The following is a 24,715-nucleotide window of genomic DNA, read 5'->3' as shown; positions in this document are numbered from 1 at the left end:
CAGCTTACTTCCCATGGCACTTGGGTAAGCTTTTACCCACTTCCATCTCTCGAATCTATTCACTTGGACTAGTTAAACCTATATAAACACGTACCACTGAACACCATCATGAGGCACATAAGGTTCTCTGTGGAGCCTACAGCTCCTATTTCCTACATTGCCTCCACAAACTAGATCAATGTTATTTGAGTTAGTCAGGATTTTGTAAATAGAAAGACCCACAGTGCAGCTTAGACCCCCACTTCAATCTTGCACTTGCAAGTCATCTGCACAGAATTATTTGCCTATCCTTTAATATTACATACAGAAAAATTCTAGACTAAAAAATGCACACACTTTGAAACATCCTTTTCCCCCTATTCTGCTTCTTGACTCTTTCAGATTTTTAAATGTCTGGGCATAGTAGAACATCCAGAACACCGCTCCACTGAGACATGTCATATTACCCAAAACCTGTTATTTATATCACAGACCCTCCCCTAAATCATCACCTAGTGCTATAATAGTGCAAAATAAGAAGCATCTTTAAAATATGCAATTTCACATTTCAAAAAGTCAGAGTTAGCATTTTCTAACTATTAAAAAATGAACAATACCTAACATAAAATTGTTTCTAGAAGTCAACTTGCAGAAATTTTTTCTCTTATGACTAGATCTTCAAACTGTGAGTAGTTTTGCTAAGCTTTATTTTTAATGTTATATTTAAAAATTTCTACTGTAATACACACCAGTCTATAATCACAGAAATCGTGAACGTCTTGCTCAACTTTTAACTCTTCTTCTTCTTCTTTATAATCAGTGAAAAAGTCCTCAGATACAATGTCCTCAATAGTACTGCTCTGAAATATTAATATATTTGCACATTTTAATATGTGCAATAGTATTATTTTAGTCAGCTATAGAAAACATAGTAAAAGATAAATAAATAAAGCCTCAAACATATTTGAGCTAAAGGTTTATGATGATGAAGATCAACATCACAGAAGCCATTTATGCTGTGTTTCTGATGGAGCGCGTTCTTTAAAGTCATCAAAAACAACATTGTCGCTGTTGAGACAGACAAATGACATAGACCAAGCCTTTCTGTACAAACAGCAGTCTCCTTTTATTGCCACAAACACTTTTTTATATAGTCTTTACCAGTTCAAGTGTCTTTTTGCTATTGGTTACAGGCTGCAATAGTAACACATCATTGGCTAATTTGCTACTCCATCAGGGAATCCACAGACCCACAGTAGTCCCCCACACTATATGGTGCACAGAGGGGCAGAAACCTGAGGAAACTGATTATTGCTACCCAATTCTCTAAAGTTTTTAGCTTTGGTAATTTATGTCAGGTCACAGGAGTCTTTATCGTAACAAGAACACAGCTCCCAATTTGTTCATAGTAAGGCCAGGAGATGGGGAACTATGTCAGGTTTATTCTTGCTGTCAATTAATCTACACTTAAGTGTGCCTTATTTCTTGCACAGGAGTGTGAACTGGATGTGAAACTCTACTTTCTCTGTAACCTTTGCCATATAAAGATGCATACAATAGGTCTGCCATTTTACGTGAATGGCTCATCTCTCACAGTAATGTAATGACAGTGGAGATTTTACATTCAAAACATTTCAAAACTCAAAAACATTGACATTTTCTAAAATCAACTTTGTTGCACATAAGAAATATTTTGTTGTGTTTTAATAGAAATCACTGCCAGCATAGCATAGTAGAAGAAAATCAATGCAAAAGCAGTTTTCAACATAAATGTAAACACTTTAAGGAAGACAACATAATAGCAACTGGCAATTAAGAATAATTACTACCAGAAATTTTATTATTGTGGAAAATGAAATTAAACAATAGTATTCAATACCTATTATTATAAATTGTACAATGACGTATATACAGTGCTTATAATAAAAAAAGGTTTTAATTACTAGCCTAATATACAACTATTAAAGTTAACAAATATAATGTTAGAAAAATACATGTATTTCTGCAAAAGATGGGAACACTAAAATACATTTAATATATTTACCTCATATGTAGGAAATAAAATTTCCTTCAAGGAAGAAATTGGAGCAGAGAATTTTGGAGGAGCCGGACCCCAAAACTTTTTTAAAGCTTCTGGATAAATGGAAACCTTCAAAATCAATACAATTCAGTTATCAGCTAACATAAAACCAGTTTATAAACATCTGTACTGAATCTGAACTATTAGGAGATAAACTGCCATTTTTTGCTAAACATGATTTTGTCAAAAACAACCCTACAGAATACAATGAGAGGTATAGGGCTCCACAGCCTGAATGAAGTACCTAGTTTGTTCTTTTAGTGTTGGTACTTTTTGTTATTAATTAGCACATTAGCATATTTTATTACTTCAGCAAAGGAATTAGGAACTGAGACATGACTTTCAGAACAACACTCCCCATTGATTAAAAACTCCACATCCATTTTTACATTGCATACTGTAAAATGCTGAAAAATCAGCAGAACTTTATTTCCAAGGTGTTCTGTTCTTTTGTTGCATGACACAACTGAAAAAAAAAAAAAGAAAAATACACCTTTTCCCCCCAGTTTTTTGTCTTCATTTGCATGATAATGCACATACAGCACACATTTATTAAAATTATTTCTTACTTTCTCTCCTAATAGTTGCAATTGTGGCTTTTTAAGACAATATTCAGTTACTTTTTGGCATTCAATTAGACTTTTTGATGTATGAGGAGGAAGAAAGTGAATCCCATCTGTCCGATTATTCTGGAATTGCTCTGAAATAGGAACTCCTTCATAACAAATTCTGCAGTAACACAGAAGATGAATCAATTACTCTGATTATGTCAGGTATTAACAACACAAAAATAGCTTGGTTATTAAAGACAAATAGGTAGAATTTAGATCAAATTAGAAATGAATAATGGATAAAATTTTTTCCTAAATATTGAAATGACTTAATATACAATGAAACCTAGCACCAAACTTGTAATTTCTGTAGTCACACACCAAATAATTTTACAATGACTTTCATGATCAGGTGTATGGTGTATATCAGAGAAGTCACAAGAAAAGTGTAGCTATAAGCTCTAAATTAGTATGAAACACATTACGTGCATAACTTCATGCATGGCAAATACACCACTCAAGTGCTGTGCTTACAGTCAGATACACTTAAGTGCCAAAGAGAACTGATTTCAGCAGGAATGTCTGGCTGGTTTTGAACAGCACCTTTGTGGTTACTTGAGGACTGGTTTCTGATTATTTTTTGTTTGCCTTTTTTAAAAATAAATCTACCAATGGCAAACAACTCACAAGAGGAATATTTCACTTTACAAAGTTGTTGTTTGAAGTAATTATACTTCCCAATTTCCTATCTATCTACAGTTTCAGTTTCCAAAAACAGTGAACACTTTTACATGACACAGTAACTCATTAGTATGTTTATATATGCATGTGCAGATACACAGATATATATAAAATCATAATGAATATTGTTATTTGATAGAGAGTAGAAATTACATTTATATTTTTGTTATTCTTCTTGTAGCTTTTTTTATAGTGGAATTACCCAAGTTCTCACTCATCTAGTTCTTACTGTACTAGAAATTACAAGCACGGAATGAAATAAATGGTGAAATATATTATTAAAAAAAAATATATATATATATACACACAAAAGAACAAGAAAAAATTCTCAATTTCATATATTCAGGTATCCATATATGTATGTAAATTAAAATGCACATTACATGCAACATTTTACTTTACTCAACACACTATCACATTGGTATATGCCAACACTGACATCTACTGGTGTTAGTCAGGTGTGGGGTAGTTTTTCTGCAAACACTAATAATGAAGTTTCTTCATGCATTCATGGAACTAAAATATGTAAGTTCTGTTACTTGCAATTTCACTGTCAGATTTGTATCTGCTATAGTGGACTTCATTCTCATTTATGTTAAATGCAATTTGCACTTTAAGACCTATTTAAATTATCAGAATGCTGTGTAAATGGGGGGGTCTTAACAAAACTGGGAACCAGCCATTTGATTAGCAAACAATGCCTTCTGAAGTACATTTGGATGTTAAAAAGGAATCCTTAAAATGTAGCACCAACCCAGAAGCTGTACTTCTTACACAGAGAGAAAGATTATAGATCTGGGAGTAGTTCTTGAACTCTTTCTGGAATGTTCCTTTCTTCAAGTGGAAGCTTTGACAAAAGATGAAGAAAAACAAGAACCGAAAACCTAACTTTTGACAAGTGTTTGGCCTTCCTAGTTTTTCTTTACATCTAAATATTTGGTGGTTGTGACTCTTCAAGGTGAGTGTCTGCAGAAAAGGAATGTCAAGTGAAGTTGTACAAGATACAGAAAGGTATCAAACAATCAAATATTCCTTAGCATCTGTCAGTTACAAGTGTTTTAAGTGAACAATGTAAAAAGAGCTATCCCTCCTTCGGCGCACTTCTGTCATAAATAGTTCTCAATTAAAGGAGTTTATACTAAGCAATCAACTATGAGTTAATGCAAAACAACATTCAGACTTTTCATTTCTGGAAGAGAAAAACAACATGGAGAAAAGCTCGAGTAATAATAATACTGATCTAATAATATTCTGTTTCCATTTGCTGGTAAAAAAATGTAAAATCAGAATGTCTCAGTAAGATGCAGGCACTCCTGCCTGAAGGAACCTTAGCAAGCATAACATGAAGCTACAAATCCCATTAAGATGTTTGTAGGATATCTGCCAGGAACAGGTTTGACTATCTATATATAACCTTCATAAAAAGATATTTAGCTTAATACTTCTCTTCATGGCTAAAAACGTAGCTTTTTTAACTCTTGGATAACAGATGCCTACAAAGTGTGCCAAAATTAAACATGAGAGCAAAGCAAGGCACCTTTGCTATCTGATGAAATGAACTTATACAGTCAGTCCCAGAAGAGAGTTGTAACTGACCTTGGAAATTTACATCTTGATAAATCAATACACCCTGCTCCACATGACAATTTTTGCAGATGTGAATGAAAAGTTCTATAAATTTTTAAGCCTGTGGATATTTTTCACAGTGAAGACATGACTTTAAAGAAAATTGTTGCTTTATTAAACTGCTCTACCTTAAACTCCTACCACTGTAGGCTACTTTGAACTTTGTTACAGTCAGACATGATTCTTTCACAGAAGAACTCAGAACTAGTGCAAAAAAAAAAAAAAAAAATATATATATATATATATATATTGCTATTTCAACAGTTGACAAATTCCATTTTCTTATCCACTACACAGAAACCATTCTTACCCCCACATAGGTCGCCTGCATTTGTAAAATCAGCTAAATGCGGGGAACTGGTCAGTGACAAAATGTGAACAGCTTCAATGGACCTAAATTAGTGTCAGGTAAATGATACCTTTGATCTTTAAGGCTCACATAAGGCAACCAGTTTTAAAAATTAGAACCAGAAGATGATGGTAAATGATGCCACTAGATGGCAGTGCTCCAAAGAATTTAGACTTTGGGGATTAAACTAATTCGGCAAGGAATTTCAGTAAGGGCTTCTTTTTAAACTTTAATTCTCTTCTTCTCTGGGAAAGGTAGCTCTCAGTTTAAAAATTCCTTCCCAAAAATTTCTACTGATTCATAAAGCTCAGACTCACTGCCGATTTCCTCAACCTGTTGGCTACTTCTTGAAAACCAAAGCATAGTCTTTCATATCCTATCCTCCTATAGCTTCTACAATTCATCCAGCTTTCTGAGTATTTCAAGGGGTTCTCTTCTCTTCTCTTCTCTTCTCTTCTCTGCCTAGGAATGTTCTAGTCAAAGACCATGTACAGGTTCCTTCTCCATAGTAATGAATCAGAGTGTGATTCATCACTTTGTTCTGCAACAACAAAAATATCAGATGATCTCACTTCTTAAGGATGTCAAGCTGCCAGTGCTAGGTCAGCAAGGCTGAAAGACAAGGATCTTCTCAACCTTCATGGCCTCCTCACTACTTTTTTTCTTCATGAGTACAGCTAGTATCCAATCATTCACACAGACTCAGAGCACAGGTATCATTCACAACATTCTAAAATTAAAATATTTTTCTAATCTCTCTACAAAGTTAGTCTGGTGTCTAATTTCATATCTCACTTGCTGCAGCATCTGTTTCTTTAGCCTGGACAAGCATCACCTTGTCCTGTTCACATTCATTCGAAGCGCTACTGCAAAGATCATAGTTGCTTGCTTTGAATGTTATCCCATTCTTTGAAGTATTAATAATAGGAAAAAAGAGGCTTGTTCAAATATAAAATGCTCCTCAGCTTTCAAAGTCTTCACTGCCTTTCATTTTTAGTCACGTCTTGATCAGTAAAGTGATAACTTCTATTTTTGTGACTTCTAATGACATCACTGACTTCCTAGGGTTGGGCTTTTTTCCTTTTTGAACATCTTCTTGCCTACTCTCATGTTGCATCCCAGATCTGAGAAAAGGTCATTACAGCAATCAATTTATTCTCTCAGAATTTCCTTAAATCCTCTTCCACCATAACCCACAAAATAGTTAATAGCTGGGCTACTGGTATGCTGAAACCATTGCTTACAGTGCTGATCAATGTCCTTTTTCTCACTGAGTCCTCATATTCTCTCTGTCTGTATAGGTCCAACAGCCAGAAAATGCTGCTGAATCAAAAGCAAGCACTCCAATTATGGCCATGAATGATATTCATATGCTACTCAAATTCCTGACAGAAGTAGAAGCTCATAAAAACCTCAGGAAAACATCAGGGTCTAATCCTGTACCCTGAAATAATGCCATCTTGATGGTTAGGGTAAACTACATCAAAAGAACTCAATGACTAAAAACTTTCATAAAACAATTTACGAATTCATATATTAAGGTCAGAAAGAAACATCATGGTTACCCAACCTGACCTTCTAAGTAATACCAATAATAAAACTTCATAAGTGTTCCTGCATCAAGCTTACAATTTGCTGGGTGAAACTCAGGATATACCTCAGAAAGAAATCCAGTTTTGACTTAAAGGCTGTAAGTAATAGACAATTTCAGAAGCTGCTACTCTCATTGCTATACATTGAAATCTTACTGCTACTCTCAGTTTGTCTAGACTGAAACCTCAGCTACTGGGTCTGTTGTGTTTTCATTTAGGAAATTCAGCCCCTTGCACCAGAAACTACCATGCAGGTAAATGTTCAAATCAATTCTATACCTCTTGCTTGAAACCAACATAAGGATATTTTAAAACCTCTTTAATACAGAACTGGTATTCAAGATAAAGATGGCATACAGGAATCGACACTTCTGCTTGCTCTCCTAGAATGATACTTGGAACACTCTCTTAAGTGCATTAAATGTACAACATTTCTAGAAACCTTCATATGGAAGAATAATCACAGATTTAACCAATGGGAAATCTGTTGCCCCTCTCTAGAGCTTTAAGATGTTTCAAGGGCTGCAGGTAAAAATTTCCCTCCATTTCAAATCCAGAACATGGAGCCCTCTTCTAAGGGTGGATGTGTCCACTCTTTCAAGGAAGAGCAAAGTGATTTTTTTTTTTCTTTTATAAGACAGGAAAAAAAGCAGAGTCGTGACTTCCACCTCTTTATGATAATTCATTATTGAAGCACAGAGCCAGGAAATGAGAATTCGTTGCTTATCTGAGGATTCAAACTTCACTCACCATTAGATTACTTGACCATTCTGGGTGCAGGAAGTTGTGCTGTTGAGCAGAAAAGAATGCAAAAGTCATGCAGCCCAGAGAGAGAACAAGTGGTGACATGACTATCTCACTTGTTAGAGCACTTATCTGGAACAGAAAGGCTCTGTATAATATTTCTAATTCCAAAACTTTTTTCCTATATTATTTCTAATGTCTCACCTCCTTTATTTTAAGGTAAAAATGTTTAATTTAAAGTTCAGAGAGTATTACACAGGCATCTTCTGTTGCTTATCTTTCACGACTGTAAAGCTCCTTTCAGAGTTACTGCTTTTCAGGATACAATCTCCCTTCCTACAAAGGATGACCCTAAATCCCTATTCTTATCCTTATGACCTTGCATTTGGCTGCACTAAAACACATGTTTTTCAAGTGAGATCGAGTTAACAAGCTACACAAATTGCCCTGTAAAACTGACCTAACCTTATCCTTATTTACCACTCTACCATTCTTTAGATCACTACAGACTTTATAAGCAATAATTTTATATTTCTGGAGCTGGTGAAACACAGAAACTGTAAGTAGCAAACTGTAAAGTCTGAAAAAACATCACGAAAAACTTGAGAGTATCAAGGCTCCAATTCTGATTTTTTTGACATTACTATAAAAAATAGAAAGGCACAAGAAAGCAAAAATGCAACCAAAGTAATAAGCAATGAAAAAATAATATGCTTCATATTCATTCTTATGCACCTTATTTTAGCGCAAAACATGTTTAAAAATATTTAGGAATTTACTACTATCAAATATACAAACTGGTAAAATAATAACATGATAAAACTGAGTAGGCTTATTCTAAAATCCATTTACATTTCCTCATTACTTCTTACAGACTTATGTTTTTTGACACATCTTGTTACATGTTGCATCAATCTCAGAAAAATTAACTATCTTGCATTTTGTTCTACTTCAGCTCCTCATTCTTTAAAGATGCAGGATCCTGCAGTTATCACATGACTACCTTTTACATAGGCAATGAATACTCCTGACTGCAAGTTTATCTAGGTCCCAGTTCTGTATGTGCTTAACTTTGTACGTGTTGAGCTCAACAGAACTACACTCAATTACTTGAAGTTATGCTTGTTCCTAAGTGCTTGTAGAATCAGGATTGAGGTAAGATTGTCTCTGTGATAAGGGGCTAGTGGGTGTGCACTTTAAACCTTTTATTGTAGAATTTTGCATTCACAGAAAGCCTACTCTATTTGCTCAGTATTTCTGGTTATTTCAATGGGACCTTTCATAAGTAGAATGAAGTATAAAAATTCATGTATTTATAACTTAAACTGTGACATATAACTTAAAATACGTCTACAAAATGTAATTTATTTTTAAAAGCAAACAACACTCTATACATTTTATGCAAAATACAAGACTTTTCATACCCTTGTTCTAATTATTTTAAAACACACCTACCAAATACGGCAATTTTTTCCAAACTTTTTCTTTGCTCCTTCTTTGAAACTGCTAAATACTGAAGCATCATGAAAGTTATTTCTCAACATATAATCTTTTAACTTAAAAAAGTAACTACATCAGAGTAACTCTGGAAATAAGTTCATACCTTTTCTTTTCAGCTTGCTCTTTCAAATTAATATACTTGGAACAGGTTGGTCCTTCCTCCTTATTATCCAAGTCCTCTGCTGTAAGTAAGATATTGTGACCTCTTCTGTCAAAAGTATGATAAATTCTAGAAACCAGTTGTAAATAAGGAGGCAATATAAAACCAGGAAAAGTAGTACATAGATGATGAATGCCTGGATAATCTTGACCTCTAGAAAGGAAAACAAAGAAATCAAGAATCTTAATATCCATTCTCTATATTCTAAAGTACGTAGTTTATCAAATACTACATTGTAACATTAATTGCTTGTGTAATACTTGGTATTCAGTGCCCGGTAATTTCTACTAAAAGTAGAGATTATCTTATTTAGAAAAGAAAGACAGGTAAACGCTAAAATGTTAGTAATAATTTTAAAGTAAAAAATAAGTGCTTTTCCAACTCAAGTAGAGCTTTCACTTGCTGCACTGAAAACTTAAACCAAGTAATGATGATTTACAGCTTAAACTGGGTATGTGAATAAATGTTATGTTAAAATGTTACATGTACATTCATCTGCGAATTCTCTCCCACGATGAAGTACCTTCTTAAATACCTTTAAAACTTTGAATTAGTTTTATGATATGCTATCACTTGAACTTCTTCTTAGCTTTTCCAATTCAGCTGTTGATTTTTGAGGAAACACGAGGTCTTTTACTATCTTCGAAAAGTTAATAACTAAAAATTCTACCATTTAGTCCTCCAATCTAAGTTGTACTGAAGGTGATAAAAGTCTATTGACTTCCACAGGCCATGGATCAAATTCTAAAAATGGTTTCTGGCTACTGTATGAACTCTACAAAGTTAATAAATGTCTAACGTCCAGACAGTTACAACATGAAGAGCAGAAAATGTCTGAGATGTAAAAATCTCAAAACTGACTACTCAAACATATGCTGCTTCTAATTAAATCTCACAAGTGCCTCCATACTTTAAGACAAAATCCCAAATTAAAATGGTTAAAATTCCACTTCAAAATTACACTGAAGAGTTTTTAGGTTTAACTATTTTTTGAGGTTCTCCTGAGACAATGACATCTTCAACAACTTGGGTTTTTTATTTTACTGAAAACTACAGTTTATGCAAAATGAAGTAAGAAAATACACAAGATTCATTTACCATGCAATACATATTCAAGTTAAAAAATTCTGTTTCATACTTGCTTAAATTTTCTGAAAAATAACAGCAAAAAAGTAAAATATAAAAATCACACAAAAAGAAAAAAACACCAGAGATATCTCCATTACATTAATATTGCTTGAGCCCCTAAGTTTATAGGCACATGAAAACTAAACAAGAAAGATTGTCACTAAGTCTTTTTATTTTAATTAAAGTTGCTCAACTTTTTTTTTTTTTTTAAAGCCATACAGCTTTCATATATAGAAAAGAGCCTAGTTATGTTTCATCAGACCGTACACTCCAAAGTCTCTACTGAAAGCAGTGGCATTTTTGCCTAAAAGAGACCAGGGGCAAAGTTAAAAAATAAAATGTGGAAACTGAATATAAAAATTAAATATCCAGTTTGAAAAGCAACTCAGTCGCACAATACATGAGACTGATGAGGATTTAAGGCATGCTTACAGCAACCCCATTCAATGCAAAGGATAAGGGTTTTTTTAACTAATTGAATACATTTATAGCATAAATGGAAATAACTGGTTTGGAGTGTGAAATCAAAGATCAGTGCTTTAATAAGTAGATCACATTAATTTAAAATTAGAAAGTAATATTTCACACTACTTTTTAAACTCACTAGAGAGTATATAAGCTTCATAAATGTTTATAATAGTTAATCTCAGGGTGCTCTAACACAGTTCATTTTCTTTGCAATGCAATTAGGAACAATTAAAAAAAAAAAAATAGCAAACCATTTAACTTTGAACTTACAATATTTTGAGTGATTTCTGTAAACAATGGCAGGCAAAATAATTTTAACATTCTCTAGGAAATTTTTCTCTAATTTTTGTCACTTAATTAAAAAAATAGAAACAATTTGAATGTTATTTTAATTACATTAGTATTACTGCTCTTGTATAGAAGTTTATAATTTAATTGAATGAACTAACTGAATGCTTTATGAATGTAAACTGAAATATTTGGGGCAAGATGTAGGTAAAGGTGAATGCTTTTACAGCACACATTCTCCTAAAACAGACTATTTATCATTCTTTGAAAAAAAAGGGACATGAAAAAACAATACTATGTGTGTGGCCTACATTACCTTCACTTAATGCACTAAATACAGCTTTTTTAGAAAATCGTGTAGTTTCTGCACCATTGATAATCTGACAGTAAGTATTTATTGAAGGTAAAACACCCATTGTCTGTTGACACTATTTGTTTTAATATATAATCTTGCTAACCAAATGAGCTTTAAGCAATGCAGATAAGCAATGGCATGCAAAGGGTCACTTAAATGCCAATTTGCCTGTTTCATAAACTTAAGCATTCTTTTCCCATGACTATTCTCAGCTACTTAATTGAAAGTATTATCCATTTACAAACTTTAGGTCTGCCATAAAAAGGCTCTTTTCTGCATCCAATAGACCTTTCAAGACCCTAAGAACAACAAAAGCTAATAATTAAAGCTGCTGCTTTTTTTTTTTTTTCCCCTCCTTTTCTCAATACAAAATTTGAAGAAACAACCTATGGTACATCTAAACATCGCTGCCTATAAAGATCTTATTAGCAGTGAAGACCGTTAAACTGAAGAGTCTCACTTCACATAGGAGGGACAGGATCAGCTAAATTATGACACGGTCTGTACTAATTTTGTAATCTCCACTCCTACTACAGAATGACAGATACAACCTACGACAAGAGCAAGGTAATAAGCAGTTGTCCTTAAATTATAGCTCTCCATGTAAAATCTCCTGAATTTCAGACAAGCACTGAATGTAATACAAATTCAACTTAATGAATTTTTAATACATCTTCTCTATTTAAAGATGATGACTTACAGCTGGCATTGCTGATATTAAATTTGTGGTATTTTCCATTGTTTGTTTTTAATTATTTTGATTAGATTATGCTTGGAATTGTACAGACAAATTCAGCCCACACATAAGCAACTTCAGTTTCTGCTGCAGTCAAGAGAAGTTTCATTTGCATACAACAGGAATGAATAGGCTCTTGAGGTTTTTAAAAAATGTAAATCAGAACTATTTCAAGGAGATAAATACCAAATTAAAACTAGAGATAACAAACTAAACTTTATACTTTAGATAAGAAATTGCAAGTGATCAGATCCAAAGTTGAGGGGATGGCATTATTTTTTCACCAAACTTATCTACCATGCTATACACTAAGAATTTAATATCTTTCCAAGCTTTTTCTCATAATAATGAAATAAGATTAAAAAATTACTTGACATTTGAAGCCTGGGGAGGCAAAGACTGTTGCAAGTCATGTTCCTCTTGTAGCTCCTTCTGAACTTCATCTGGCTTAATTTTTGATATTGCTTTTCCTTCCACCTGTAGCACATCCAAGAACAAAGCCTAAAATGTTCATGAAGCAGACAAATTCAGTGTCACAAACTGGTAAGTTACAGGGATATTTTCACACCCACTCTGGAGTAGAACAAGGAGCAATGGCACACAAGCAACTCTGACCATCAGAAACCACAATTCAATTAAACTAGAGTAGTTCAGAACTCTTGTCACTACACTGATCGCAGCAGTGCCCACAGCTATTCAGGATACAGAATAAGCAGAAGGGTGTGATAAAATAAAACATCCAGTGTGCCCTACCTAAATTGCATTTCTGAATAGTGTATGAGTGTATTTCAATATATTACAAAGATAATAACAAAAAGAGCACCAAAATTATAATATTACTATGCAGAACTATTAGAAAAGCATGAACACAAATAGAATTTGTATTATATTTATATGACATTCAAACGGATACACATTGTTTAAAGGATGACTTTTTATTAAAGTTTCTTCAAGGTTATGTTTATAAATACGGGAACTTCAGCAGGAATGCAGATGTGAGGAATTCCTACGAATTCTACCCACAGCTGGTCATTCCTATTTATTAGAGAACCACCTGCTTAGTTGTGCCAAGGTTGTTTTTTTCACACTGCAATATAGATCAGATGACTGATCCCTGTTGAAAAAAGTAGTAAAAAAAAAGTGTGCAAGGAAGCCAGAAATTAATCTAGATCTCTGATTCCCTTTGAAGAGTGTCACCACGTAGAAATTTAGCTAGGAGCAGCTCACTGTAATCCAGGAGCAAGAGCAAAGAGCAAGGGAAAGGAACTACTGAAGTTATCATTGCTGCCAAAGTGTTTGCATCTGTTTCATAAAACTCAGGTTCAGAATCCATACCCTTGTGCTGCTTTTTCCATATTGTGATGACCTCCAGAGGTCACTTCCAACCTCAACCATTTCACAGCTGTTTCCTGCAAACTGTTAAGCATCTTCCTAGATCAGACTGGCAGTGCCATCAATGAAAGTAGTCTGAACTCCACTTAAAAGCTTGCACACATAACACAGCAAAGAATGTTAAATAAAATGAAGAAGTATAATCATAGCATTACCAAGAGAGAAACAGAACAACGCAGTGGGGTAAATTAAAGTGCTTTGTCTTGAAAAAAATTCTGTCTCATTATGAAAAGCAAGTCCTTTTCTTTGTCCAGCTCTTCCTGATAAACCATGGTAATAACTGAGCTAGTCAGCCTTATGGAAGTACATAGGAACCCAAAGAATACAATTGTAATGACCAAATGCCCTTCTAATTAAGATTTTTCAGGCACATATCTGGTTAAATGAATCACAATAGCATAAGATTTTACTCTTCTTTCCCCACTCATATACTTTATTTATCCCAGAATATAACTGAACACACTTACTCTCTTTACTGATATATTCAGCATTATTTTAGTTCTTCACTGCATGAAAAAATTATGGAAGCTTACAGTTTATAAACTAGTATATTAATCAAGTAAAAGATACTGAGAACTGTAGAAGATACCCAAATGAGTCATTACCTTCCCAAAAGGCTGATTCAAAATTAAAATGGTTTCATCTACTGCCAGGTTATTTTTGAAACCAACACCACCATTTATATCAGAACATATATGAAAAAAATATGAAGGAGTGAAATCAGCTATTTCATGTTTACCAGAGAAACTAGAAGCCAATAAAAAATTTACAAAGAGAAAACAGGCTAACAAAAATAAGGAATACAGACAAGTTTGAAAGTAATATGCCTACCTGGACACATATCATTAAAATAAGCCAAATATAAGACCATGATTTGTTGCTTTTGAATGTCAGGTAAATGCTTCTATCAGGACCTCTTGCCCAATTAAAAAAAAAAAAAAAAAAAAAAAGTACCATATTGGATGCATTGCTGTTAACAGCTTTTGGAATGCCCAGACATTCAAATTACTTGAAAAACATGCTATGTAAATTACATTCAAAGTAACTGAGATACTCACCAACACAGCTAATGAAAACCTCCAAAACTAAAATTACAGCAGCTACTATTTTAAAATTAAAAGCCAAAGGTTCTGTGGTCTAGTATTTTTTGTGAAATACAACATGAAGGGAAACTTCAACACAGTCTTGCTAATGAATTATGAAGACTATACTAAGTAGAGAGGAGTTCCTGTAAGCCTAAAATCTGAGAACATGAGCCAACATACTTACTATTAGATGGACATTTTAAATGTGTGTAATCTCATATTTTATTCCATTTTCTTCATAGAAATATCAGTGAACTAACACACAATGTTTTAATCAAAATATTTGTGTAATTCGGTTACAGATGCGATATAAAATTACAATAACTAAAGCAAATATCGGCATTTCTTTATCTGACTTCTTTGTGTACAACCAAACTGCAAGTTCACCTGCACAACCAATTGGTTTATCTTGAAATTGCACGGGTCCTGCAGCCCACTAAGCAAAGTAAGTTAAAAAAAAAAAAGATGTCACGAATCATGCCAATGAAGAGTGATCTATAAAAATACTAATACACAGTACACTGCCATTACTCTGAAATATGCAATAATACTAATATACAGTACACTGTACACAGTGTACTGCTATTAATTCTGTTATAGAAACAGTTCTGCTAAGGATGCAATGGGGCATTTAGTTAATACATATGCGTTCTTAAAACTATTTCTCCTTCTTCTAAAATTTTTTCTCCATTATTTCTTCCATGTGTAAAAGTATGCGCTTTGAAATTAAATATTATCTTTAAATTATGTAGTAGTTATGTTAAATAGAACCAAACATGTTCTCTTTTCAGGTGCCATTCTTCAAACTACTTTACGTTGTTAGATCACTGAACACACATTGATGGGTGTTGTTGCAACAATATCACCTGTGCATTCCAGAAGTGGCATGCTGCCCAAAATAACACTGTCTAAAAAACATCATCACCGTACCCCAGTACCGTTTAAATAATTGTGAAACTGTTCTGTTGGCAAATAGTATATAATTTAGAAGTAATAAACCATCTTACTATATTCTTGAATATTATAAAGATTACCATCATTGACATTGTACTGTGTACTGTTTACACATCATTTAGCACATTTAGGTTAGTAACCAACTGATGTTGCAGAGCATACTCTTAAAAACTACCTGCAAACACCATTATAAGTATTAATGATGGAAAACAGTATAGCCAAGTACAGATGGCACATGAGACTTCAGTTACTGAAGGATTAGAATCAATTCTGACCTTTAGACAGATAAATATTGTAAGGAAAATTTCAAAACACAATTATTTTTTCTAATTTATAACATTTTTTTTAAAGCAATAGAATTTCATTTTCATCCATTTTCTTCAACAGAAGAACTCTAACCTGTCTAACAGAAATAATTTTGCTACCACAAAATGTGCTAGGAAATCTGAATTCTTAGCTGTAGGAGAATGCCTGCCAACTGGAACCTCAGCCAGCATCACCTGGTCACTTAGGGCACTACTTCATGTCTACTGTAGCCCCATTGCAGAACACAGTGCCAGGACTGATGGGAAGCTTCTGTCTCACTCTGTCACCCTGTAACTCACTCCCAGAGCTCCCCTGACCCTTAGCTCTTCACGTTAAGCTGTAAGGATCTTTAGTTCTTCCTATCCTAAAACTGATCAGGAAAGCTGGTTGCTAATGCTCTGGAATTCTAGGCACATGCCTACCCCTCTCTAACCCTTTCTCCATGCAGCTTGAAGAAACAAATCAGGGCCAAACTACAGTCAGTGGGAGAAGCTGAAGAAGCTGCTGCAACAAGGCCCTTAGACATTCAGAAGGTTGCTCATTTTTACTAGACCTCTGCCTTATGATGACTAGACGTTGAAACAACAACATACTCCCCAATACCGGGCCATCAACATGCATCCCACATGTGTGTCTCACATCCTCTTTCCATTTTGGTCCCTTTAACTCCTTCTTTCCAACATCTGTATCTGTCTTCCCATTTAGCTTTGTGTACAACCTTGTGTCCATTTCATTTATTCAAGTTTAGGCCAAGGCTACCTGGAAACTCTGCCCATAACACAGCCCAGGGGAAACATAGCCCATTCTTGCTTGTCTTTCTCATTATACCATTGTAAACATAACACATAGTGTTATTCTCTTTTATAATATGCTTGTATAATAACTTAGGGGGAAATAATATTTCACATCAAAGCTACAGAAGGAACTAGGTTAGGATTTTATTTCAGTATCTGGTCATACCCTTGAAATATGAGAATGCTAGAAACTGAAAACATATTGGAAAAGACATTTAGTCTTTAGCAACAAATTTGTCTTCCGTGGTACTGTCTCTATAAACTTCATAAGTGTTCTCTACTAAACATCTAAGCTTTATAAAGCTAATAACGACAGTTTTTTGTCATGTCAAATATCACAAAATCAAAAAGATATTGAGTATTATGCCATTTTCCAGGAAGGCAACCACTTGTTAAATGTAGATTAGGATTCTATTTATACGTTGTTTCATTTGTAATCTTCTTTCCAATCTCATAAAGAAAAGCCTAACCCAACATCTGACCGAATGAACCTTAATTTGTTTTTTCCTCTAACCTTAAGCTGCAAGACCAGTATGAAGACCTGTTTTTACAGAAAATCTTCTTTTAAAGGGCAGGTGCTAAGGAAACAGCTTCTAGATCTCTGTATGCTCTAAAGCATCAAAACTTTAAGCATGGGAAAACTAACAGTATCTCACGATAGTACTAGATCTGCTTACCTGCTTCACCTGTTTATCATGTGTTAACAGCTCATCTTTAGGCCAAGATTCATTTTCTGCTGCTTGAGATTCTTTCTAAGGGAAAGGGGAAAGGAAAAAAAATATGTAAGAGGTGAATGTACAATTTTATTTTATTTTTGTAAACACCTTTGTGCTCCCTGACAGGTACTTCAGTATAATATTTATTATACGCAATAATTCTTTCATCATCCATGCATTTTTATGAAGCACCTAGATGGTTTAATCAATTTTATTTTCAGCCAAGTATTTCCTCAGCAGCTAATCGGATTTACAAAATAAAGTACAGTAATAGACAAAAGACCTACAACAATTAACACTAGATAATAATGTTTCTAGATATTTCTTATCAAAGATCTGGTCTGCTTCTTCTACAAATTGCATTTCCAAAATGCAAGAAGAAACATACATCAGAAATTAATATCAAAACATCTATGATCCTTTAAAGCAAATAAATCACTAATATCTCTAAACATTAAGTAACCCCAACCATACCTAAGTTTAAATATTTAAATTTTAAAAACAGTTGGAATGAAAGGCATAGAATGATGAGCACTAATATATATGAATATAGATGAATGTCTTATGATTCTATTGCCCTAACTGGCACACTGCTTAATAATTATTAAGTGAAATTCTTCATATACAGCAGTTGGACAATCAAACACCACAATAAAAGGAATGAAAAAGAACCACAAAATGGAAAGAGAGAAAAATAAAGATATAATTTATGAAGAACCAAAATGTTTTCAAGGACTATTTCATTTCCTTCCTAGTTTTGTCACTTTAAAATATGAACTATTAATAGCTATCTTAACAACTCTGCAAGCAAATAGAAACATTATTAACTTATTATATTTTAACATTCCTAGATAATGCAGAATGTTACTAGGCTTGCTTGGTGAAAACTTGGCAGGGCTTGAGACTCAGTTTTTATTTCCTCATGTTCAGTTGGTGCCTGCTGTATAAGCAAGAGAAGAAAACTAGTGTCAAGCAATAATGCTAAAAAAATAATTATTCATACTACCTTACAGAAGAATATCAAAGCAATATATAGGCATAAATTAAAGTTTGGATCTTCATTACACAAATTAGTTTGAAAGGAACAAGTACATTCAGAGACAAATTATCTTAGGCTCATCTTTTACAAACATTTACACACATGCTTAACTATAACTTCTCCATGGAACTGCTTCTATTAGAGAAGCTTGAAAGCTGACTGCAATTTTCAGTTAATAATTTTCTCCACAGGGGAAAATTATAATTGCTCCACCAGCAGAAAAGTTACTATAAAATTTGAAGTTGTCCTCAGTTCCCAGTCTCATCAAAAGAATAGACCAAGTAGACCCCTTTTTGTTAATGTATATCCATATTTTTTAAAAGGCAGAAATTAAAGGCAGCGACAGCTCTGAAAAGAGCTGATAGTTTTAAGGACAGTGTGATTCCTAAGCACCTGGTTGGCATGCATGTACGTAACTCAGCACACACGTACTTTACCCTTTGTGCCATGTAGTGGCTTGAGGAGCCAAGTTTTAAAGATAACAGTAATAAACAGAAGTATCACATCTAAACTACATTTCATTTTAGGATACAAAAACGTTACAGAAATTTTAAATATTTCTGGGTAAAATATTTCAGAGCCAAAAATCAATGCAAGAATGCATTAAAGCTATATCAGCTGAATGTGTGTTATTATAGAAGCAGCCCATCACTTAAAAAAAAATATATGTTTTCTGGCACTGAAAGTGTCCATTTGCTCTTTTAATGTAAGAATCTTCCACACAGTAGAATTTTTATTCCAGTGAGTGTATTGTCCACCTGGCAATCTAAAAATATTTTTAATGCCTAGGATATTTTGCATCTAACACTATATTTCATTTTAATAACACTGAAGACACATATTCTGACTTGTAACACTGTTTTTCTTGCATATTAGAAAACAAAAAAAGGAGGAGTATGCAGGCCAACAAAAAGTGATAGACCTATATGCTACCCCAAAGATGTAAACTATGAAGCAATAAAATACTATGGCCTTGCAGAAAATTGCACACATTGGTGTTTTGCTTTTATCCAAAGCCTTAGTAATTTATCTACTTTTGACAGAAAAGCCAGCCTAAGGAGGGCAAGGATCCAAATGCGTGTGGTAATAACTCAGATTAAAGGACAGATTCAGCACTGTCTTGTCAAGCTATACCGAATAACCTTCCACTCTTTGTAATATGTGCGTGTTTTCAAAAGTGGTGATTACCATGGACTACTAATTATTACAGTCCATCTTAGCCAACTGTTAACTCTTTCCCCATGCAATTTGTTATCCAGTTCATGGAATCAACAAGAAACTTTCACAGAACCTTTCATTCAACCAGACTAGATCAACTTATGTTTCTAGCTATGACATAATATGTAAATTAAAACTTTGCATATTAATTTTCTTGTTCTGTCAAAACCAACAGAATTCTATTAGCAAATATTATCTTAAATTCATTTTAGACACCTACATGTTATGAGATTGCTTTCCTTTGTTGGGTGGGGTGTTTCCTCTTTTGTCCAGTCCCCATGGGAGAATCACAGGCACAATGCTATTGTGTTATTTTAATAAAATTATGTGTACTGTGTACATATGTACTGTGGGCTGTGTGTTTACATTAACAAAAAACAAGGTCAAAGAGGTGTGATCTAACTTTGCGAAATAAAAGAGCTGAGAACTGTGGCAACTCTTAATTCCTGTGGGAATCTGTTCCTGACTGTTCTGCCCATTTCTGAGGAAGTTGTTTCCTGTATGTCTGTGGTATCCTTTGTAACTGTTGCGGTTTAACCCCAGCCAGCAACAAAGCACCACACAGCCACTCGCTCACTCTCCCCTAGTGGGATGGGGGAGAGAATCAGAAGAGTAAAAGTGAGAAAACTCATGGGTTGAGATAAAGTTTAATAGGTAAAGCAAAAGCCACCCACGCAAGCAAAGCAAAACAAGGAATTAATTCACTCCTTCCCATGGGCAGGCAGGTGTTCAGCCAGCTCCAAGACAGCAGGGATCCACCACATGTAACAGTTACTTAGGAAGACAAATACCGTAACTCCAAACGTCCTCCCCTTCCTTCTTCTTCCCCCAGCTTTATATACTGAGCATGATGTCACATGGTATGGAATATCCCCTTGGTCAGCTGGGGTCAGCTATCCTGCCTGTGCCCCCTTACAGCTCCTCGTGCACTTGGCACAGCATCAGAAGCTGAAAAGTCCACGACTGCTTAGCAACAACTACAACATCAGTGTGTTATCCACATTATTTTCATTCTAAATCCAAAATACAACACTACAATAGCTACTCAGAAGAAAATTAACTCTATCCCAGCTAAAACGTAAATATTTTGATCTGGTATTTCTTTGATTCTTTATTTGATAGTGATATGGTGTTAAAATAAATTATTTTCCTTTCTGTTTTGACAAGAAAAATCTCTATCACCAGTGCAGCAAAGACCCAGACAAATGACAAAAAGCCAACCTAGATGTGTGAACATACAAATATTTTGAAACATCATTTTAACATTGCGAATTTATACAAACTATTTATACACAAATATAACCAATCACCCTGCACTCCTTTGACAAATCTTGAAACTCTGGGAGATTACAATCTACCTGATCAAAACCAGCTTGTTCTCATATTATAACAGCAGCTTACTGGCATAAAGAGGATTAGTCTCTCATTTTCTTAAACTTCAGGGTAAAAAGATAGTCCTTGCCTCATAAAGGCTGTGGCATTTTTAAGACAAGTGCAAATTATATGGGCCAAATGATTATAAGGAACTGGAAAGTTGTTGATAAAACGTAACAAGCTGCACAACTGGATTGTTTTTAATTAGTTGCACTGGTAAATATGAAGAAACAAACAGACAGAATTTGGAAGTCAACACAGATAAACCATCTACCCAATATCTCTTCCTAGGCACTTTCTTGCAATGTTACGAAAATAAAATAACTTAAAAAAAAAAAAAAAAAAATCTAAAGTAATATGAGTTAACTGTTCCAGAAAAAAAAGTTTTCGTGTATACAGGAGTGGCAGTGTCCACCCCTGAAGACTAAGCAGGTCCCTTCAGCAAGTGGCAGCAGAAGCCACAGCTTTTGCCATGATTAACCATAGTTAATAACGTGTGCTTCCTGAATTAATAATGTCATAGCAAACTCATGATAAAAAGCACCATGGTCTTGATTTACCTACATTTTAACAGATGCTAAGACTATGAGAAGAACATTCCACGAACCACCTGTAAGGAGAAAATAAGAAAACCAACAGGAAGAGCTAGGGTTTTCCCATTTAAAGAAAACTGACTGAAATAAATTCAAGTCTCTTGTTCTATTCTATTCAGAATGCACCTTATAGCACCTAGAGGGGAAAAAAAATTAAATAGTTTCAGTATGCCACTAAAGAATGCCACTTTATCAGAAAACAACACACAATCCATTGCATAATTTTCACGTCAGCTGAAATATAGAGTACATGTAGAGCAACTAGGTGGAATATGCTAAAGTTATGAGCAAATACTTGTTTGTATTTGCTTATAAAGGCAAGTCTATCTCTTCTTGAATTTTAACAATAAGTAATCTCCATCAAACCACTATTAAGACAGTATTAATGCATTACAGAGAAATCTCAAGACCTTACTATTGAGATTAGCTGACAAGAGCTAGAGATTCTTTTTTAAAATTAAAGTATATTTTATGTTGGCTTGCTGCTATTACAGTGCACTGTATAGCTTTATTTAATAAAAGCATTCAAATTTGATGGTTTTTTACGAGAACAAAAATGTTGATCAGTTATTTACCACTCTCACAAGCTCATCTGAGATATCAAAGAGCTGATCTGCTGAAAACAGTAACTAACTAAAGATGAGCTGCAGGCTCATCACCAAAAAAGCTGACCATCAAGCTGAATAGCAAGAAAATGCACTTCTGAAATGAATATAAACACCCTCCTACAGATACTAAATCCAGCATATACCTTAATATACTTCAGGGGTAGCAACAAGCCTCAAGGCAACAAAATTACTCCAGACATTGGAAATATCATTCTTACAGTAAACATCCTAGTTTTTAACAAAAAAATGTGGTAAGATTCATTATTCATAACTGATTTCCCTCAAAGGAAACAGGCCTAAATACTAATGTTCCACTGAGCTAGTATTCCATTCCCCAGATAATGCTATTCTCAATGCTAGGGGAAAAACAGTGCTCGGCCCCCACAGCAATATCATGAACTATCAATCCTAACCAGCCATTAATGCAAGATGGAGAAAAGACTAAAGTGAACATATTTTTTAAAGAAATTAAAACCACATTTATTTCTGAGAGCTTGTTTTTGTTTTAGTAGTTCTGTTCTTTTCCTCAGTATTTCTTTTTTATTTAAAAGAATACATTTCTTACTTCATTAGAGAAGGCAAGCCTTGAAGCTCAGTTTAAAGTAAATAAACCATGTATAATAATAATAAAGAATTGCTACAGTCTTCATCCTATTTATAGGGTCACTCAAGTTCAAAAGACACCTGCTGCAAATGCCTTTGAATAAAAAAAAAAAAAAAAAGTAATCAGCAAGGGTGTTATTCATCCCCACTAAGGTCCATATGTCTATACCTAAAAAAAATAAAAACATTAAACAACAAATAACAAGACAAGAAGGTCATCACCAAGTTCAAATTTTCATTTTACTTTGAACCTGATTGATGTAAGCTTTAGAAATAATTAAACATCACAGTACTCCAGTGGACAGATTTTGAAAGAGCCCAGAGCCCAGTAACTTCCACTACAAAAAGCAGAAAATCAGTTCTCTTCACTAGGAATTGCTAGAGGGCAAACTCTTAAAATCATACCTAGAACATAGCAATATTTATAAAAGAGTAAGAAAAAGCACACAATGCTGCACATGATACTAATCATTAATAATTATTTTGAATAAGCTGAACAAGAAATGAGTTTCCAGATCCAGGATCTTCTGTAGCCTTCTTCCCATCTCCCCTGAAGTATTTTTGTATCCAGCTGGCAAATTTCAACCAAAGAGAACAGTCCCAAGTTATTACATTCCTAAAATACAAGTCGAGCAATGAAAAGAGATCACCTCAATGATGCCACACTGAGGAAAGTCTCTGATTTCAATCCCAATTGAAATACACTAGAAAATACAGAGAGAGTGGGAGACACCATGAATGCCTCAACCACACAAACAGATCTCAGAAGAACAGAAGAAAATCAAATCAGAGGATACTAATCTATTGGAAATGTAGTTTCAGACTATTGCTGCTTGTGGACTCAGTTCAGGATTCCTTTTTCTCCTAACTTTTGTAGTGAATCAAAAGACATTAGGGAATGTAAGTTACTATGCTTACATTCTACGAGAAATATTCTATGATCATAAAAGGTAACATTCTGGCAATTGTGGGAAACTATGTTCTTTATCATCTCCTAAAACACAGGTTCATATGCTTTTCACCTGTCTTACATACTTCCTTGAAGAGGTAGTTGCTGCTGAAAAGGAGTAGTTCACCTCCCATGGGTCTGTTTGTTCCATGGCATCCTTAACAAGCGCTAGCATGAACACCACGTGTGACAGTGATTCTTGTTACATGTTTCAGTCCCCTTGGAACCAGAACAAAACTATCAGTATTGCTAAGAGGTGACAAAGAGTCATCTGATAGTAAGTTACTAGTCTAGTTAACAAATGAATCAGCAAGCCCTTGGTGAAAACCTCAAAGTTTTCCGAAGCATCTATCTGATGTCTATTACCGATATCCCCTCCTGTAATTAACTGAAGGGACCATCTTACAGCTGCTTACACAATCTACATAACTGTGACAACAACAAAAAAAAGTCTTGTCAAGACCTCAAAAGCTAAAAATAACTAAAAAAAGCAATACTTCCAACAATTTCCCAAACGTACTTAATGCACGTTTTCATCAGTTAGACTGGAATACGGCATCTTAAAAAAGAGAGAGCAAGGAAAAAGGTGCATTATTCTACATGCAGTATAATAAAAATAACACCTCAAAAGAGCTTATGTTTTAATATATTTTGACATTGGCTCATTTTCATTTTTAAAGGACATTGAAAAAAACTGGAAGAAGAAACAGTGAAGAATATTCTATGATACATTGGTGTCTTTATCCATTTGTTTTGTCTGGCTTCTGTGTTGTAACACATTGTAGGA

At 34.1% G+C, this 24,715-nt stretch overlaps 1 protein-coding gene and 1 long non-coding RNA gene across 7 annotated transcripts in view; one reads left to right on the top strand and one right to left on the bottom strand.

Moving 5' to 3' along the window:
• TTC6 (tetratricopeptide repeat domain 6) overlaps positions 1-24,715 on the bottom strand; it is a 68,896-nt gene that overhangs the window by 42,390 nt on the left and 1,791 nt on the right. The window contains exons 3-8 of one of the 2 annotated variants that reach the window (XM_071809413.1): positions 17,506-17,580; positions 12,668-12,798; positions 9,266-9,475; positions 2,629-2,788; positions 2,024-2,128; positions 729-839 (exon numbers count right to left, since the gene is read on the bottom strand). In XM_071809413.1, the coding sequence (XP_071665514.1) occupies positions 729-839; positions 2,024-2,128; positions 2,629-2,788; positions 9,266-9,475; positions 12,668-12,798; positions 17,506-17,580 (792 nt within the window). The remainder of the gene's footprint in view (positions 1-728; positions 840-2,023; positions 2,129-2,628; positions 2,789-9,265; positions 9,476-12,667; positions 12,799-17,505; positions 17,581-24,715) is intronic. The other variant, XM_071809414.1, reaches the window with a different exon arrangement.
• The window catches only part of LOC139828112 (uncharacterized), a 21,879-nt gene continuing 5,895 nt past the window's right edge, over positions 8,732-24,715 (top strand). The window contains exons 1-4 of one of the 5 annotated variants that reach the window (XR_011739391.1): positions 8,732-8,817; positions 9,279-9,310; positions 11,941-12,128; positions 12,781-12,840. This is a non-coding gene — a long non-coding RNA (uncharacterized lncRNA). Of the gene's footprint in view, positions 8,818-9,278; positions 9,347-11,940; positions 12,129-12,780; positions 12,841-24,715 lie in introns of all 5 variants that reach the window. The other 4 variants (XR_011739388.1, XR_011739392.1, XR_011739389.1 and 1 more) reach the window with 4 other exon arrangements.

This window comes from Patagioenas fasciata, chromosome 5 (genome assembly GCF_037038585.1).
Source record: "Patagioenas fasciata isolate bPatFas1 chromosome 5, bPatFas1.hap1, whole genome shotgun sequence".
Classification (NCBI taxonomy): domain Eukaryota; kingdom Metazoa; phylum Chordata; class Aves; order Columbiformes; family Columbidae; genus Patagioenas; species Patagioenas fasciata.
Note: the sequence above shows the minus strand (reverse complement) of the source record. Positions and strands in the feature narration are given on the sequence as shown.